Source organism: Balaenoptera ricei, chromosome 7 (genome assembly GCF_028023285.1).
Source record: "Balaenoptera ricei isolate mBalRic1 chromosome 7, mBalRic1.hap2, whole genome shotgun sequence".
Classification (NCBI taxonomy): Eukaryota; Metazoa; Chordata; class Mammalia; order Artiodactyla; family Balaenopteridae; genus Balaenoptera; species Balaenoptera ricei.
In genome coordinates this window covers 1,090,998-1,111,846 of record NC_082645.1, presented here as the reverse complement: position 1 = coordinate 1,111,846, position 20,849 = coordinate 1,090,998, and the positions used below count along the sequence as shown (strand labels likewise).

At 38.1% G+C, this 20,849-nt stretch overlaps 1 protein-coding gene across 7 annotated transcripts in view; it reads right to left on the bottom strand.

Moving 5' to 3' along the window:
• The window catches only part of ZRANB3 (zinc finger RANBP2-type containing 3), a 254,596-nt gene that overhangs the window by 31,519 nt on the left and 202,228 nt on the right, over nucleotides 1-20,849 (bottom strand). For all 7 annotated transcript variants that reach the window (XM_059927591.1, XM_059927593.1, XM_059927592.1 and 4 more), the window contains 3 exons: nucleotides 18,524-18,643; nucleotides 15,139-15,318; nucleotides 14,155-14,307 (listed from right to left, as the gene is read on the bottom strand). In XM_059927591.1, coding sequence (XP_059783574.1) covers nucleotides 14,155-14,307; nucleotides 15,139-15,318; nucleotides 18,524-18,643 — 453 coding nt within the window. The remainder of the gene's footprint in view (nucleotides 1-14,154; nucleotides 14,308-15,138; nucleotides 15,319-18,523; nucleotides 18,644-20,849) is intronic.

Here is a 20,849-nt window from a genome sequence, read left to right as displayed (position 1 = left end):
TTAGAAACCTGGTCTATATTATCAGTTGTATGTTTTTAGATTGAAACCTCTGAGCAGTCAGGCAGGAAGTTGGTTAGTGAGGTTTCTCTGACATTCAATGGCTATGACTGACAGAGAAATAGGTGAGAAAATCTCTGGGACACATCCTGACGATAATTACATGCATTAGGTGGGAACAGAGAAGGGTTAAAAGGTTTACTGAATAGGAGTTCTTAACTTGGGAGCCATGGGCCTCTCACAAGAGGCCTTCAGTGAGCCTGAGAAACCCCTGAAATTGTCCATCCGGCTCGCACCCGCCAAGCTGTCATCACCAAGGAGCTGACTGAAATCATCTCCAGTGCCGCAGCTCTGGACTAATGAAAATCGAGTTTCATCCTCAGACAAGAGGCAAAGAAGATTCAGCCAGCTGATTTTGTTTTTAGCTTACTGCTGTCCTTGTCAGAAGAAATTGTTGGTCCATTGTTTAAATTACTAAAGATAGCAAGATATTTGTAAATTATCTTACAATAAATGACTCACCGTAAGAAAAAAAAAAATGGCCTTCAGTGAGCCTGAGAAACCCCTGAAATTGTCCATAAAATGTTGTCTGTATTGTATGTGCATTTTTGGAGAGCAGTTCTTTACTCTCTCTATATTCTCAAAGGGATTCAGGACCCGGTAAAAGTTAAGAGCCACTGGATTAGAAGATGCATGTGTGGTTTGAGTAGCTCCATTTCTTTCCTTAATTTTCTGTAGTAAAGAGAGATTGAGGGTTCACTTGCGAATGTACACATGGGCGGTGAACAAACTCTTTTAAGGGAAAACAAATACACAAAGTCTCTTAAATACATAATGAGACTCTCTCTAGCATCTCTCAATACTTTTTAAAAACTGAATAATACCCAGAGTAACTTCTGTGCAGGCATGAAACATCACTTAGCTCATTTATCTGTCACTGTAACTGGATGCTGAACAGCTTCTCTTAAGAGAAGAAATGACACGGAAGCCTCACACAGTCAAAAAAAGGGAAACCACTAGTGAGGTGAGAAGAAAGCGCATGGATCGTAATGGCAAGGGAGTTATAGGAGACGTTACTGTGCTGGCAGGACTCAAAGGGGTAATGTCACGTAGGTCAGTTTAAAACAAAACACACCATCCTTGATGTTCTGAGACAAGGACCTATCCCCACCAGCAACTCATGGAGATTCCAGCAGGTATTTGGGACATGTCTGGTTAATAAAAGAAAGAAGCGACCTTTAACAAGATTTGTGACACAGATACTAAACATGAATGCAATATTCCTGTATTTTAGTAAGATGATTCTATAATTACTTTTCTTTTGTCCTTTTTCTATTAAATTAATTTTTCATAAAGTGAATGTGGATCCACTGATTAAAGCATCTGAGTAAAAGGTGGTAAGAAATAATTGTAAACAAAATGTTCCCTACATAAGCATGTTTTCTAAAAATATTACATTTATCAAAAACATGACTCCTTAGAGGGACAAACTTTATCAGTCTCACCAAAACAGAGCAGAATCCCCAAATTACAGCAGCCATACTGATAGTTAAATACTCAGGACCCATACTCTTCTGGCAGATCTCCTGAAAAACTGCCGACTTTATTAATGTTATCAGCATTTCTCAGTGGTAAAGATAACAGGAACATAGAAAGACAAAAATATTTTTATGGCCTAGGAAAACTTCATTACTTAATAGCAAGATTAAGCTAAAAAGTCTTTTGTCTTTAATAAGCATATTCTTGCATTCAGAAGAGATATTATAGTAACAAATTACTGACAAATGTCTTAACTCATCATGACTGTTTGTCTTTGTAAAGAAACTATATTAAGTGACCCTTTTAATGTGTGATAAATAAGGAACTTAAAAGTAGGTGTTTCAAAATAGGAGGAGCAATCTAAGCTTATAGTGATTTTTATCACAAGGCTTTGGGGAAAATACAGTAAAGTCAACATGCCTGTGTAATAAGAAATGTAGAAAATGGAAGAACATATTCCTGCCCTCAGTTATACAGCTGACACTCAGTTACTGTGTTCCTGTCTTTTGTTCAATATTGTTTTTGAAAAGCAAAAGAAGAAATATTGCTTTTGGTGAGAAGTGCTGGGAATAAAAACTGCAAAATGCTTAAGGTGGCAAAATGCGTGTGTTTATTTGAAAGGTTCAGGGACCTAACATATTTGCTCTGTTTTGCACCATGGTAAACAACTGCTCTTTAGAGAAAAATCCCCTGGCCATGATGACAGGATTAAAAGTCTGTTATTAGAACTGAAGCAGAGGAAAAGGAAATCTGGTAAAACTCATAAAAAACAATAAAACACTTCAAAGCCTGGTGCCATTCCAGTGCAGCACACACCACCAACAAGAGCACTGGTGTCGGGTTTAATAGACTTTGATCAAAGGGCAGCTCTGGGAGAAACCAGTACTGCCTCATGTCTTTCCTCTCCTGTTCCCCAAAGAATTAACAAAACCACCGTTTACAAATGGGTGATTGGGACATCTTGCTGGTCTCTTGAACGGCAGGCGACTGATGACTGGAACTGGAACTAAAAAGGCTTCACTAACATTTAAACAAGCCAGGGGATATACACTGACAAAAGTAGGGTTTCAATCATCTAACTGAAAAATGAATTTAAATTCTCCTAAAAAAGAAATGACTTTTTCAGATTTCACACAATGTCCATCTCCATGTACTAATTAAATAAAATTTTGGGAGTGATCCACTCTTAGGCACAACAAGTTTTTCTCTGTGGGCATAGAGAAAACAAAGCAAACAAAATAAAACAACACTCTGGTTAAAAAACCAAAGTGGTAAAAAAGAAAATGTTATTACTTATTTTTAAAGATGACATCAAAAGCAGTGCAGGCTGGGCTTCCCTGGTGGTGCAGTGGTTAGGAATCCACCTGCCAAGGCAGGGGACACGAGTTCGAGCCCTGGTCCGGGAAGATCCCACATGCCGCGGAGCAACTAAGCCCGTGCGCCACAACCACTGAGCCTGCACTCTAGAGCCCATGAGCCACAACTACTGAGCCCGCATGCCACAACTACTGAAGCCCGTGCGCCTAGAGCCTGTGCTCCGCAACAAGAGAAGCCACTGCAATGAGAAGCCTGCGTACCGCAACGAAGACCCAACGCAGCCAAAAATAAATAAATTCAAAAAAAAAAAAAAAAAAAAAAAGCAGTGCAGGCAAATGTCTTTGGGAACAGCCATCTCAATAAGGGCAATTAGAATTCACAGCAAAATATTACATATAACACAGTGCACGGATCACTAGAACGTGATGGGCAGGGGTAAGTTCATCAGGGCCGATGTGCCATAATCTCTCTCCTAAGCTCTAGGCCTGACCTCCAAATGCCTCACAGACATCAGCTGAGTGGTTCAGAGGCTCCTCAAACTCTAGAGGGCCTGAGCGGGGTCTTCACTCTGTCCGTAAGCCTGCTCACCTTCTACCATCACAATCTCTTCGCTCTTCACTGTTTACCAAATTAACATGAAGTCCTCTGCTATGGATTCTCCAGTTTTAGACTAAACTGGGTCACTTCCTATGGCTTCCGTTTGTCCTGCCCTTTGTCCTTGCATGCCTCTGGTTATGGCATCTCCCTTAAATGCCTGCTTCAATCCCTTCTACTCCTCCTGTACCTGCTGCTGTTAGACAGGTTCCTCCCAGGCCTCACTATGATGATTCTACCTCTGAAATGTCTGGAATTTTTCTTTCTCTATTACCACTACCACTGTTAGGAGTTCAGGGTGGAGTTTAGTGCCCCATTCCCCGTTTGGGAATCCCTGACAAAGGAGACTTTTATATAGTAATAGCCTTATGAATAAAAAGAAACTGGCTTTATTAATAAACCTGTAAGTGCCTAAAAGCACCCAAGTAAAATCTGATAAAAGGTATATTAAAGAAACCAACCAGAACCCAAGGCCATAATGGGACTTCCTACTTCTCACCCCAAATCGAGCAGAGAAGACCACAGGGCCTGCTTCCAGTGGAGACACAGTACAGGAGAAGCATGCCTCTGTGAAGCACGAGCCCTGAACTGTGGCCCAAGTTCTCAGGCTGAAAAAAATTAGATTAATAACTCCTCCTGTGGGGCTGGGGAGAAACCCCTGAGGAGTGGAGACAGAAAATCCCTTTACCACAGGTTCAAACTGGATGGGAGGGAGGGCAGAAGAAATCCATTCCCCAGATCCCGCTGCCTCCAAGAACCTCTGTCCCATTCATTTCCCACACTGCCACGAGGAGCACCTTTAGAGAACAGAAATCTGACCATGCTGTTTACCTGCTTAAAAGCCTCTGATGACACTACACTACTTCCCTAGGAGAAAGTGCAACTTCTTGGCACGGCATGTGTGGGCTCCACTCCATCAGACTGGTGCCAAAGTTTCAGGCTTCCCCTCCTTTGACTCACTTCTCAGTGTCCCCTGCACTCACACGTTTGCATGGAATTCCCACTCCCAGGACGTCTGTTCCTACCACTGGGCTTTGGGGCATCCTTTTGGTGGTCCCTCTGCCTGAACCAGGACCCACTTCTTTTGAACTCATTCTTCATAATCCAGCTCTGATGTTTCTCAAGGGAAACTTTCCCACATGCCCCCAATATTTATTTATTCTACCCTACGCTTCCAGAGCCTGGTTATATATCTCTATTTTCACATTTATTATATTGCATTAAAATGATTCGCTTACGATCATCTCTCCCAGTTAAAACAGTAAGCTCCAAAAGAAAGTTAGCTGTTTTCCTTATCTTTGCACCTAGCATATAGTCTTTTTAAAATAACAGCTTTAGGGACTTCCCTGGCGGTCCAGTGGTTAAGACTTGGCGCTTCCACTGCAAGGGGCACGGGTCTGATCCCTGGTCAGGGAACTAAGATCCTGCTTGCAGTGTGGTACAGCCAAAAAAGAAGGAAAAAGAAAAACAGAAAAAAAGAAAATAACAGCTTTAGTGAGATGTAATCTAGTTATATACTATAAAATTCACTCTTTTAAAGTGTCCAATTCAGTGCCTTTTAGTATAATTATGTAACCATCACCACTGTTTAATTGTAAAACACTTCCATCACCCTCAAAAAGAAACCCCATACCAAGTAAGCAGCCTCTTCCTATCCCTCCCTCCCTCAAGCCCCTGGCAACCACTAATCTACTTTATATCTCTATGTACTTGCCTATTCTGGCCACTAAATATAAATGGAACCAAACAATATGTGGCCTTTTGTGTCTGTCTTCTTTCACTTAGCATAACGTTTTCAGGATTCATCTATGTTGTAGCATGCATCAGAACTTCACTCCTTTTTATGGCTGAATAATATTCCATTGTATGGATATATATATATACACCATATTTTGTTTATCCGTTCATCAACTGATGGACATTTGGACTGTTCTCAATTTTTTGTCTGTTATGAGTCATGCTGCTATGACATTTATGTACAAGGTTTTATGTGGATATATGTTTTCAACTCCCTTAGGAGTACAGAATTGCTGGGTCATACATTAAATCTGTGTTTTTACATTTTAAGAAACTGTCAGGCTGTTTTTCAAAATGGCTGCACCATTTTCCATTCCTGCCAGCAGTGTATAAATGTTCTAATTTCTCTGCATCTGTGCCAATACATGTTGTCTGTCTTTTTAATTTTAGTCATTCTAGTGGGTGTGAAGTGGTATCTCCTTGTGGTTTTGATTTGCATTTCATATAATCTTTTTTAAAATTAATTTTTACTGGAGTATAGTTGACTTACAATGTTGTGTTAGTTTCTTTCCTTTCTTTCTTTTTTTTTTTTTGGAAAGATGATTCTTTCTTTCTCTTGGCTGTGCCGGGTCTCAGTTGTGGCACACGGGATCTTTGTTGCGGCATGTGGGATCTTTAGTCGAGGCATGCACGTGGGAACTAGTTCCCCGACCAGGGATCGAACCCGGGCCCCCAGCACTGGGAGCTCGGAGTCTTACCCACTGGACCACCAGGGAAGTCCCTACAATGTTGTGTTAGTTTCTGCTGTACAGCAACGTGAAACAGTTATACATAATAATCTTAATAAATGTTTATATAATGAATAATCTTTGAATACCCTGTACGTAGTAAGACAGGCTGCAGCCTGGGACCTGGGACCCTTTGCTACAATGCTTGCACCTGAACAAACGTTTCCTCCAGCAACAAAATACAAAGAAACTATAAGAAACTAAAAATAACGGTGTGCATGGCAGTTGGGGCAAATTATGGACACTAAGATGCAGAAAGACCAAAAATCCCAACTGCCACTTCTGAAGAGCCATGAGCAAAAGCAGGGGGTCAGGAACAAAAGCAGGGTACTGCGCATGCCCCCCGCACACAGCACCACCAAAGGGGTGGGCAGACCACCTAAGCGCCCCCTCCGGCCTGACCCCTGGACACACCCCTACCCTCACCCCATATAAGGGACCAGCTCACTCCCCCTGAGTGAGCAAGCAAGCAAGGGAAGCTGTTGCTTGTTCTCGCTCCCCCCTGCTGCAGCAGGGACCCCAGTAAAGCCTTGCCTGAATTTCTTGTCTGGCCTCTGATCAATTTCTATTGATTAAGGAGGCCAAGAACCCTGGTCCGTAACAGTAGCAAACATCCCATAAACACTAGCTAACCAAACTGGAGTGTTTCAATGTTCTTTTCATTCCACAAATAACTGTTGATCCACAATGGGCTAACTCTAATGCATCTAGTATAGTTTGGCAAGGTTATGAAGGTAGACTTTGCAGCAGAAAGGCCTGAGTTCAAATCCCAACTCTGCTACTTACTGGCTGTATGAACTTGGGCAGGCAATTTAATCTTTCTGAGCTTCAGTGGGGCATGGTAACAGTATCTGCCTTATGGTGTACCTGTGAAGGTTAAATAAGGTCATGAGTGTTAAGGGCTTGGCACAGTGGCTATGGGGAATACTCAGTACATGTTAATTATTTTCACTGAGTGAACTGAAGTCATAAAGGTAAACAAGAAAAATGCCTAATAATAGCACTATATGATGTAAGCTGTAACAGAGATATTTATGTCTCTATCCATAACAATGAGGCTACCCTCTTGTCCTTATTATTAGGCAATTATGCAAACAAATTACATCATGTTTACATAATGGTTTGAATTCTAAAATACATATTAAATAAATATTCTAATTTAAGATGTGTTACCTTCAAGAAAGTAGTGCTTTAGCATACTGAGAAACAAGAGATTTTGGATAAGAATGATTTATACTTCATGAATATAGAGCTCCTGTGGTCCACTTTCTTTTTGCTGTCACCGTTTTTTAAAGTAGACAATATGTGGGAAACAAGGTTATTTTTTATATGTATGAGACAATTTCTTATTTGCGCTTCTTAGCCCACAAAGAAACAAACATTTTGTACAATGTTGGCATTTAATAAAAAATGTAAAGTTTCTTTTTGAATTTTTGGGGCATATTTTTAAATTTCACAGTGTGCTTAAGAGTTCTCATTTTCAGGGACTTCCCTGGTGGCGCAGTGGTTAAGAATCCACCTGCCAGTGCAGCGGACATGGGTTCAAGCCCTGCTCTGGGAAGATGCCACATGCCGCGGAGCAACTGGGCCCGTGCGCCACAACTACTGAGCCTGCGCTCTAGAGACCTCGAGCCACAACTACTGAGCCCGCGTCCCTAGAGCCTGTGCTCTGCAACAAGAGAAGCCACCACAATGAGAAGCCCGTGCACTGCAATGAAGAGTAGCCCCCGCTCGCCACAACTAGAGAAAGCCCGCGCACAGCAACAAAGACCCAATGCAGCCAAATAAGTCAATAAAACAAATAAATTAAAAAAAAAAAGTTCTCATTTTCAACTACATAGAATTTTTTTTCAGCAGACCAGTAATCATCCTGTATATTTTTAATGCAAATACGGGTGTTTCAAATGTAAATTTGCTTTGGGTGAAGAATGTTCTAGGTGGCCTTGAGGACAGCAGACCAGGGGACTTAAGGATGATTATGACAGAGAATAGGCAGGGTGTGAGCCAGGTCAAAGATGTAAGTACTACCACAAGGAAAGGAAGATTAGACAACCAGGGAGAGGCTAGTGAGAAGAAAGGAAAATCGGGAGATAACTGCACTAAAAGCCTACAAAATGAAAACAACTGCTGAGGGAAAGCAGAGACCACAGTGTGGCTAAATTTGGGAACTATCTAGAGATCTGTTCCCAAATGGAAAGAGAACTACTGTCTGAAGTAACGAAATGGAAGCAGCTCTGGCTCAGCGAGATCTGGAGAAGAGAAACCAAGCAGGAAGAAGATTTATCCTACGCAGGAGCTGGACTTGTTACCCATATTAAGTTAGAGTCCTTTCTTTTGCTTCTCTATGAATCTCTTACACACCAAGTTTCTCTTCAGGTACATTATTTTATATATATATAAAATAAATGAAAGGGACCTCAGAAGCCATCTAGTGATCTAGGGACTTAAATGGCTGCATAAATGCTGCTGCTGGCTCTTATTCATTATGGGCCAAAAGAGGACCGGAAAAGGTCCTAAAGAGGTTAATGGAAGGGCCCAATTTCCCACAGCTATGGCTAAAAGAAGGGATACCCCTGAGATGATGGCAGGAAAATAATGAAAATTAGAGAGGCAGGCTTCCTATTTGAATACTCCACTCATTCTATTTTATTCAGAAACAGCCTTTAATTACTTGGAAATGACAATATAGACTAATATAGCTCATACCTTTCTCTCCTTCCATCTGGAGATGCCCGACTTTATCACTCCATGGAAGCCAATGTAGGAAAATCAAAACACTGCAAAACCCAGAGTACTTAGAAGCCATGCACATTCAAACGCAGAATAAAGGAAGAAGCTCGAGAAAGTGGATCTCATCTGAGACAGTCACCCTGGTGATGGACTCCCAGGCGGGACTGGTTACTGAAGGGATAGCCACCTAGGTTTTCCTTGTGGTGGTGGAATTATTTCTTTTCATTTGAGTTGGACTTCAATTTGAGCTTCATTTGGGTTAATAAATAACTGCTTTAAAAATGTAAATATATCTAGGATGGGTAAAGAATTGTGACTCATACATTTGTGTGGACTAATTCCATGCAGGGTGTTATTTAAATACTTAACAACAGCTACAGCAGGGGTATTAACCAGACTCCTAGAGGCCCATGCTGTGCAAGATCACAAGGAGGTCCAGGAGGCCCTAGCGGTGGGGTGAGGGAGTACAGTGAAGGGATTGAAGAAGTGGCTATTTACCGTTACCAAAATACTTAATATTTAACAGCCAGTACACTTATATCCATATATACTGGTAGAGTACTAGCCCCAGTTCCATACATTTTTAAAATCCCAATAAATTAGCCGAGTTATGTGACAGAAAAAGAATTCTGATTAAGAGAGGAGGGAGACAAAAATAATGCCGTTCTGAATGAACACCAGGGGAAAAAGAAGGCAGGAAAGAGCAAAACTAATATAAAAATTTTTTTCAGGAAAATATTCTCTCATTCTCCTCCTCTTCTTCCTAACCAGAGGTCTCTCTGTCCCCAGGACCCATAATCATACTAATATTAGTTCTAGGTTAATTCACAGAAAACCAATTTGCCAAAAGCCCATATGCTGAAAGTCAATCCACCTGAAACCCAATTCGCTGAAGACCAACTTGCCAAATTTACCACATTTATTGGCCTTCTAAAAAATCATTTATAGAGTCCACAGCATTTTGAATGTGATGAACAGGGAGGGTTAAGAAGACTATGGGGAACTAGGGACCCAGGGACCTGAGTCTCCTGACCCTTTCTGCCTCAGTTCATCCTCTCTCTGCCCTGCAAGCTCACTCTCCGCGCCCCGGTCTCCTCCTGTTTGAGCCTCCTGGTCTCTCTTTCTCTAGAGCTGATGGCCTGGGCTGAGCCATGCACTGACTAACACACAGTCTGTTCCTCTGGCCTTGGAAGGTCCCTCTTCTTTGCCCCAGCTCTAACCTCCAGCTGCAGCAGCCAGATGCTGGGACAGAGATAAAATGAACATTCCTTAAAATGCTGACACTACAGAAATATTCATAAGCTGTTAAAAACCATCCAATTAGAACTGTTATCAACATTTTAGTTAAACAAGTTTTTGATGACAATGGGCAAAATTAGTTAATTTGGCAAAGTTTAATCGGCAAAATTAGAAGTATCCTAAAAATGCTAAATGTAGGCAATTTTTTAAAAAGGATTTAAAAAAGGATCTGAAAGACATCATTATAGATAGAAAAATTCCCATAGGAAATGCTGAAATTCTGGCAACATTCAGAAGAAAAACATGTTGGTTAAATTTCCTTAGGACCTCTCAACAAATTGAACATTTCTTAAGATGCATGAAGCTGGAGGGTATAAAGACAAAGCGATGGGCAGCAACCTCACCTAAGGCCCTTTAAAACACACTTCACATCCTGGCCAACAAACAAAGAAACAAAAACAAATACAAAGCAAAACAAAGCAAACTGAACAAATGGTCTCCACATTACAAGATTCCAGTTTATATAAAACCATCTGTGTAAAAGACATGCATTGAGAAATCTGTGCAAGGTAACACTGAACTATGAAAGATAAACACCTAATTCAGGAAAGCAAGATTTGGTAAGGGTGACTAGGTGATTTCTTTTTAAACTTTGTACACAGATACACATTTTTCTTCAGAGACACTTAAAAACAATAAACATGTATAAATGTGGGAAGATGTGTTTCAAGTTCTTAATATTGATCTTAGAAACGAACTCAGACATAGTTCAACAGGGAATTTTAGAGAAAGAACAGCTACAAATCATGGTTTTAGTTATATATTTTTTAAATACCTAGGATATCTATTGATTTTTATAGACCAAAATATAATATAATAAACACTACTAAAAGAAAAGTTTTTAAAATAAAAGAAAAATGTCTTAGAAATAATTCTTCTATTTTTTTTAGCAAATTTGACAGAATGGTATTCTAGTATTCTAGAAAAGAAAAATGTACTAGCCCTCCAAATAGGATACATAAAAAACTTAATAAGATTCCACATAAAAAACATTATGTTTTTATGGAACTAAACCTGACATTAAAATTTTAATTTTGCATTATGAGAAAATGTGTACAGACTTCAATTTCATTCCTATAATATCTGATCAATTCTTTCAAAAATTAAAATTAAACTCCCCATAACTCTCACACTATATTTCTCCAGAAGGGCTAGGAAAAAAGCAGACAGATTGAATGACTATAAGCTTCTCTATTATTTCTTATTCAGTTTATACATGGCCTCCAAAAAGAATTTGTTACTGTACAGAGAATATAACAAATATCCATATACCCACCATTCAAAATTTATAAGTACTAATATTGTAATATTTACTTCTGATACTTTTTTAAAATAAAAGAAATAAAATATTTCTGATAAAGGTGCTACCACATTTTTAGTCTTCCCCAGACCCAGTCTCCTCCTCTTCCAGGGGCAATAAATTTATTATGTATTCTTCCAATCTTTGTTTATATATCTTATTACATATATATGTATTCATAAATACATAATATTTGTGTGTATGCTCTGCATTTAAAAAATTAACATTATGTTTTCAAAATCTGATCATGTTAATGCATATAAACCTAATTCATTCATGTTAACTTCTAAGTAGTATCTTATGACAATTTAGGTAGCCATTCTCCTACTGATAGGCATTTTGGTTGTTTCCAATTTTTTGCATTCTAAAAAATGACTTGGTATACATCCTTATACATGTATCCTTATATACATGCAGGAGAATATATCCCTAGCAATGGAATTGTTCGGTTGTAGGAATGAGGTACCACCTCTACCAGTCAGAATGACCATTATTAAAAAGTCTACAAATAAGAAATCCTGCAATCCCACTCCCAGGCATATATTTGGAAAAGACAAAAACTCTAATTGGAAAAGATAATGTACTCCAATGTTCATAGAAGCACTATTTATAAGAGCCAAAACACGGAAGCAATCCAAATGCCCATGTTTAAGAAGATGTGGTATATATATATACAATGGAATACCACTCAGCCATATTAAAAATGAAAAAATGAAATAATGCCATTTTTAGCAACATGGATGGACCTAGAGATTATCATAGTAAGTGAAGTAAAGATAGAGAAAGACAAATATCATATGATATCACTTATATATGGTATATATATATGTCACACAAAAAATACATATATATACACACATACAAATAATGCTGGAGTGGGTGTGGAGAAAAGGGTACCCTACTATACTGTTGGAAGGAGTGTAAATTGGTGCAGCCACTATGGAAAACAGTATGAAGGTTCCTCAAAAAACTAAAAATAGAGTTGCCATATGTTCCAGCAATCCCATTCCTGGGCATATATCTGGAGAAAACTCTAATTCAAAAAGAAACATGCACCCCCATGTTCATCGCAGCACTACTTACAATAGCCAAGACATGGAAGCAACCTAAATATCCACTGACAGATGAATGGATTAAAGAAACTGTGGCATACACACACACACACACACACACACACACACACACACACACACACACACAGAGTGGAATACTACTCAGCCATAAAAAAGAATGAAATAATGCCATTTGCAGCAACATGGATAAACCTAGAGATTATCATACTAAGTGAAGTCAGACAGAGAGAGACAAGTATCATATGATTATCACTTATATGTAGAACTTAAAATATAATACAATTGAACTTATTTGTAAAACAGAAACAGACTCACAGATAGAAAACAAACTTATGATTACCAAAGGGGAAAGGGAGGGAGGGGAGGGATAAATTAGGAGTATGGGGTTAACAGACACAAACTACTATACATAAAATAGATAAACAACAAGATCCTACTGTATAACACAGGGAACTGTATTCAGTATCTTGTAAGATCCTATAATGGAAAATAATCTGAATATATATATATATATAACTGAATCACTTTGCTTTAGACCTGAAACTAACACAATATTGTAAATCAGCTATACTTCAATAGAAAAACCCCAAAAACAACAATAAAAAAACCAAACCAAAACATAAAATAAAATAAAGGAGCTTCGGGCTTCCCTGGTGGTGCAGTGGTTGAGAGTCTGCCTGCCAACGCAGGGGACACGGGTTCGAGCCCTGGTCTGGGAAGATCCCACATGCCGTGGAGCAACTGGGCCCGTGAGCCACAGCTGCTGAGCCTGCGCGTCTGGAGCCTGTGCTCCGCAACAAGAGAGGCCACGATGGTGAGAGGCCCGCGCACCGCGATGAAGAGTGGCCCCCGCTTGCCACAACTAGAGAAAGCTCTCGCACAGAAACGAAGACCCAACACAGACAAAAATAAATAAATAAATAAATTAATTAATTAATTAAAAAATAAAAATAAAGGAGCTTCCACTAACCAGATCTTAAAAAAAAAAAAAAGGCAAAGATTATAACACACTAAATAATAATAATAGAATCCCCAAGTTCATAATGATATTTTTTTTAAATGAGAAGCTTTTCTTCACAGAACAGCTAATAAATAAAGAAGCAATGATGGAACTGGAAAAAACACTATTTCAAAACTGGTTCAGGCAAAGATCAATGAATGCTAAAACCACTGTGTGAAAGGTTTGGGGAACAGGATAGTCATGTGATCTCAAAGTATCACACCATAGATTACATACTAATTGTAAAGAGAGAAGGGTACCTTTCTAAATTTGTCTTATTTTGGTGAAGCTAGTTTCTTTTCATGTTTTTTTTCTATTCTGGTCTCCTCTGATGCTCACATTGTTTGCTTATTTTTCTGTTGGCTTGTCTGTTTTACTAATTGAATTGTATAAATTCTTTATATACTTTGGACACTGCAATGCAAATATCTTTACTGAGTATGTGACTTGTGTATGCTATTTTTTGTGGCAAATTTAATACATCTTTCCCTACCCTCAGTGTCACAGAGACAGTCTCCCATATTTTCTTCTTAAGGTTGGATTCTACTTAGCTTGTTTTTCTAAGGACATGAACAGTAAGCACTAATATATAACTGTTGGAAGATACAAGCCACTGTTGCAGCCTCTTTATATCAAAGTCATCTTTTAGTTCTTAGAGTTTTTCCACCTTTATGTGGAGGCTCCTTTCAATAGCATGAACAATTGAAAATTGCTATTTAAAACAATATATGATAAAGTTATATATTAAAAAGAATTGAAAAGAATGTCATATAATCTTACATGAGAGAACAACATTTCATTCCTGAACTCTTCAGACTTTTCATTTGGAGTCCAAGCTTCAGCAAACTGCAGGAAATCCCATTTTTCCTTATCATCCTCCTCAGCCTGAAGTTTTTCCTTCCTACCATTCAGTGTGCTCCCTGTAACTTGAGCCTGTAAGATGATAAAATATACGAATTTTACAACAGGTCACCTCACAGCTGACATTTACTAAGTAGTAACTTGATTTTGCATTTAAATCACAAGCAATCCAACAGAGAAAATCTTACTGTTTCAACATATCAAGGGCTTTAGTAATACAATTATTTAAAATTACAACCAAATCGCCAAGTCAATGACTCCTGTGCTTAATGAGGAAAAGGTTAACTAGAGAAGCTATACTATTTGCTTTTCTCATAAAAACTTTTATTCTAATATTTATAAACTTTGAAATTGAACATACATATGATTGGCCATTTTGAATATCTATACTCAGTGCTTGAAAGCCATCCTCTAGACCTTAGTCAAGTCCTTTCTATAAACATCCCTCAAGGTTGGGGAGAAGAGACAGCTGAGTGGACAGAGCAAGCAACATCCCTAATACTTTTTCTAGAATCTGGGTACAGGCTGTCCTCCGTCCAAAATTTAGCCCGGAACTCAAGAATCCTGTTGAAAAAGGGTTTATTCTTAGCTTACAAAAAGCTAAGGGGTTTGAAAGCATTTTAGTTCCTTACTAGCTCATCCTCCCCTAGCTGCTAAAATGGTAGAAGAAGGGCTTGGAAGACAATAGGAACACACATAAGTTCATGTCTCTCTCTCATTACCGAGGATAGCAGGTAGAGTACTACCAATTGAAGCCTTTTCTGGACTTGGTCCCTATCAACATCAATATCCTAGTGTACTTTGATATCCTTTGCCTGAAAGCACTAAAACTCAGCCTCTTAACTCATGCAGGCTATGGGTAATAATGAGTAAGTGGTAACCTGGTTTAAATTCAAGCTTTACCTTGCGGTTCAACATTCCCCACATAAGGGTGTCTAGAGTCCCATTTGCAATAAGGTAGTGAATATTCACAGAACTGCACTGTCCAATCCGGTGAGCACGGTCTTCTGCTTGTTTTATGTGTCCAGGGTCCCAATACAACTCAGCAAATACAACATGAGTTGCAGCAGTAAATGTCAAACCCTAAGCAAAATAAAGTGAAGAAACTGAGATGCAAATAAACTGAGAATTTAGCATACAGCCATATATAATAAAGTCTTCTGCATATGTTCAATGGACAAGAGAACACTGAAGGACTTAAAAACAAATGAGTGTTTCATTTTAAGCCAAATTAAGAAAGTTTAATTCATCAAAGGCAAATGAAGACTGCTTATTGCAAGATGAACTACAAACACATTTAAAAGGTACTTCAATATTTCAAAAGTCAGTTTAATGGACACATATATAAACAAAATCACTTTATCCTCTGATGAAGACTGGATTCACATGACCACTGGAAAATCTAATAAAATACATTATAAATGAGAATATAATTTCTAACACATGGTATCCATAGCAACTGTCACAGCAATGACATCCTCTATTCATTTAATTCATACTGCTGTTCTATAAAGCAAGAAAATCATGTCTACAGTCACACTCTTTTCTTTCTATGGAATTTGTCATGTTGCATCCCAAAGACTCTGACATTTACTGACTTGTATCTTGATGTATAAAACACAATTGCATTTTTGTGCAATTGCATTTTGTATCAGTTTGATATAGTGTTAACATTAAAAATATTAACTAAGTCTTGTTTTACAATTAATATATGAAATAATGCAAATCTCCTCAAACTAAAAATGTGGCAAAAAATGCATGACGTTAAAGTGGATAGGCCGAGCGAAATGTGGACCATAATTATGCTATTGCCACATAGTAGTAAGTGATATTAGGTGGTCAGCAGAAATACCTACTATACTTTGGAAGTGTCATCTAATCCAATCTATGCTGTTGTTCACGAGTACTGGAACTTCTGTAAGTGACTTTTTTGACTGCTGTGCTGTTATTTTGATATGTTATTTTAACTTGAAATATTTGTATATCACATACCATCATACTAGCATTCATTAAATGGTGGCACCAGTTCTCAAGCTGAAGATCAACTACTTTGGAACAGAACTTAGAAGTAATAAAAACATGGAGAGAGTCAAATAAACACCATGCTAAACTGTGCTGCTATTTAGGATATAAAATGCCACACATATTGAGAGATAATGAAGAAAAATTAAGTAGTACTGATATTTAAAGATGGACACCTTTAAGTGTGTAAAAAGAATCATATGACCATACAAGAATCCATGTTGACGTTGGCAGGATCAACGTCACACAAAGATGCTACTAAATTGGACTTCCCTGGCAGTCAGTGATTAAAATTCTGCGCTTCCACTGCAGGGGCACGGGTTCAATCCCTGGTCGGGGAACTAAGATCCCACCTGTGGCGCTGCATGGCCAAAAAAAAAAAAAAAAAGATGCTACTAAATTACAATGGAAGAGTCACAAACCTCCAAAACAAAGCCGTTTCTACAATACTTTCCTTTATTGCTATGAAGGTATTAGTATTCAAGTATATGAGTTTTGAACTATACAAGGTCTTCAGGAATACAGCCTTGAATAAAATGTGAGTGCCTTGCAAAATCTTAATTTCAGAAAGCCTTTTATCAGGTCACTCCAAGACTCTCCTGCCCAGCTTCCTCCTACTTATCTTCTCCTGAGCTATCAGTATTCCATTTCTACTTTTAAGCTCTTTTTGATGATATTCTCTATGGCTGAAATATTCTAACAGATATAAAACTAGATTACTGGAAATTTAATCCAACATGAGGAAAGTGTTGAGACAATGTTCCTTTTGGCTAGAACTCCTAGTGAGTTAGTTCTAGAACTTCTTCATCCTCATGGATTCTCTCTATATATACAATTTTATATACATCAATTAGCTCGGTAAAAGGAGAACTTTGGCCCTGGTCCAGATTCCAGAATCCACAGAAGCTGCCAGATATGCCATATAGCAGGTTGGATATTTAACAGCAATATGCTCAATTACTTTTCCCTATGTTAAATATCCTGGCTTAGACATTTACATCAAAATATTTTAGAATGTTAGTAGGAAAGACATCCAGAAGGATCCCCTCTTACATAGGGTGGCAGAGACTAATATCTATTCTTTTCTTATTCCTTTGTAATGTGACACCTGATGTTTAATATGACTAACTGGAATAACGGTTACTTTCTCCAAATACCCTTGAAGTTAGTTGTGGCCCTGGGACTAATTGCAGGCCAGTGAGATATAGCACGCCTTCCTCCAGTCAACTGCCTAGATCGCAGATATGATGGAGAAGCTCTAGCAGCCCTCTTAGATGGAAGCAACCTAAATGCCCATCGACAGACGAATGGATAAAGAAGGTGTGGTACATATATACAATGGAATATTACTCAGCCATAAAAAGGAACGAAATTGAGTCATTTGTAGAGACATGGATGGACCTAGAGACTGTCATACAGAGTTAAGTAAGTCAGAAAGAGGAAAACAAATATCGTATATTAACACATATATGTGAAGTCTAGAAAACTGGTACAGATGAACTGGTTTGCAAGGCAGAAATACAGACACAGGTGTAGAGAACAAATGTATGGACACCAAGGGGGGAAAGCAGTCGGGGGGTGGTGGTGTGATGAACTGGGAGATTGGGATTGACATGTATACACTAATATGTATAAAATAGATAACTAATAAGAACCTGCTGTATAAAAAAAATAAATAAAATAAAATGAAATTCAAAAAAAAAAAAAAGAGATATCTGCTAGGAGTGGTAAAGCAGAAAACCAGAAGGGGCCTAAGTGCTAAGAAACTACCATGCTAGCCTTAGACTGCCTATATCAGAGATAAAACTTTGTGATATAAGTCATTCTTAATTTGGGTTTTCATTTACTTGCAGCCAAACCTAACTCTAAAGGACAAACCAAAGGCACTCCATTAAAAGTTCAGAAAGACAGAAGAGTTCTTTTCCCTCAGGCCACCTTGCCTCACAGACTCTGATGAAAACAACCAAGTCAGATAAGTGCTATAAAGAAAGGGATGAGAAAAGTCTAAGCAAATTCAAAGGAAGGAAAAGATCATGCAAAAGTATTATAATCACATTAACTATATTCTTTTAGGAAATTCTCTCCTTGAAAATTTAGGAAGCTTAGTCAGAGGTGTTGAGGGCTCCTTCTGTTACACTTTCTAGCACTCTCCAAAGTAGAATGAATATTTATCACACCAGATATAAAGTTACAGTTATGGTTAATCATCTCGACATTTTTATCATCTCAACAATTCATTATCAAATTTAGACCTGAAACTTCTTACCTGACCAGCAGCCTGAATGCTTAGGATAGCCACACGAGTCTCAGGATCCTTTTGAAACTGATTAACCAGATGTATTCTTTCTGAAGATGGAACACTTCCATCAATCCTAATGTAACGAGTCTACCATCAACAACAAGGGAAATGGCAAAATTAGGACAAGCTCCTATGCATCCATCTTATTATACATATTTTACAGCTTATTTTTATGTTCACATAATGAAACAGAAACTGGTGAAGACGACAGGTTAGTAAATGTTTAACAAGAAGAATTTTTTTTTTTTTTTTTACACATATCATAGTACTTTATTTGTTGTTTGATAGACAGTTGTTTCCCGTTCTGGGGTATTGCCAACTGTGCTGCAGGGAATACCTTCACAGATATCTCTGTCTCTTTGTGTTCCTGTGTCAGTTTATCTGAAGTATGTATTCAGGAGTAGAAGTCCTGGATCGATTTTAAATGTTATCCCTTCCAAGGCAGTCTCCCAACCAGATGATAGTACCCAAAAAGTTGTTGCCAAGAAACGGCACAGAAGGCGTCCCCAGTGGTGTTGACGATGAGCAGGAGTTGGTCTAGCTGGTGTCAGGACCTAATGAAGCTCAGGTTCTTGATGTCTCATCACAGAAAGAATTCAGTGAGAGACAAAGTGATGGGCAAGAAGCGGATTTATTCAGAGAGAAACACACACTCCACAGACAGAGTGTGGGCCATCTCAGAAGGTGAGAAAGGCCAATACAAGAAGAATCTTAACCAGATTTCTTAATAGCTTCTTATAACAATTTTGTATTTTTGAATCTTTTAAGCTACTTGAGAGTGGGATCTATGTCTAGTTCATCTTCATACCATCAACGCCAAGTGTGATGCCACAGATATAATAGGAGCTCTATAATCATTACTGGATTAAGCTAATGTTGTTATCAGTAACATTCTATGTACATTGATAAGCAAACTTTAAATCATGGATCAGACTAATTCTAAAGTAACAGGATCACTAATTCCAAAGTAAAAATAAAGTCAGACATGTGAGAAAAGAAAAAGAAGATTCTGCCCAGGTATTAGGGATTCATGAAGAGTACTCCTGAAATGTCGCAACATTAACTGGGAAAACATTTTTTTTAATGTACCATTTGAGTTCTCTTTTCTTGCATTATTAAACTTAAAAGAAATAGGTGACATGATCATCTCCACTGAGGTAGGGAACCAAGACACCCAAATACATTTTTACAAAGTGAGGAAACATTAAATGCTAAACTGAACAGTGCTATCTTTTAAGAACGATGTGAGTTGAGAAAAAGGAGCAATCAGTGTGTGTTATAATAGCTAAAAAGAACTTATTACTCAACTTTGTAAAAACAAATATAAGCCCTGAATTTCAAATTGCCTCATTTTTATATGCACTTTTATGGAAAACGTTGCCTTAAATAGTTGAGACATACAAATACTCAGTTTTATAAGGGAATCATCAAGTTAATCATTAAATAGAATGCCCCTTATCAACTTTCTACGTCTTCACAAAACAGATATAAACTGACCAGTGATCCACTTAATATCCATCAAGGGAGATTACAGAATCTTCTGAGGGTCTTTCTAAAGAAAACACATTATCAGGCTAGGGAGAGTTTTACCTACGTTTTTAACTCTTAGTGACACTAAATGGGATTCTAAACATACCAGTAAAGTGGGAGTGGGAAGAGACACACTTGGAAAAGATTCCGGTAGTTTTAAGGTGTAATGAATCAGAATAAAAAATCTAACATTACTGTTCAACCATTTAAAATTTATTTCTAAGGCTAATTAACTCTTCCTCAGAGGGTGTTTCACAGATACTATGTGATAATGATAAAGCATCTTTTAATATACAGCACTTTACTATATCATATTATCATAAATCTTTCTATGAAGAAAACACTAGAATTACCTTTGGTAATGTTAATGAACATATTAGCAAATGCCTGAATATGTATACAAAGTTTTAAAAAAATATGGCTTTATTCCTCCCTTTAAAATATCTACCTGCACAGGCAAGTGGTTCTGCTGCTACATGTATATTAAGCTCATATAATTTGTCAGGAACTTTCTCTGGCCGATTCAGAGCATCTCTGGAAGCCCTTAGCACATATGACAGGTTTACACTGGATGTAACCAGGTTTACACTCTCAAAGAAAAAATGGCAGATGCTGTGGCCGATAGGGCTGTTGGAAAACAAGGTGGACAGAAGAGAATGCAGTGAGGCCAGCAGGTTTGGTGGCGCTTACGTGGGCATATGTTTCAAACCCACCTACACTAAATCTTAATAATCATATTCTATAGATTAGGCTGCCTGGAAGT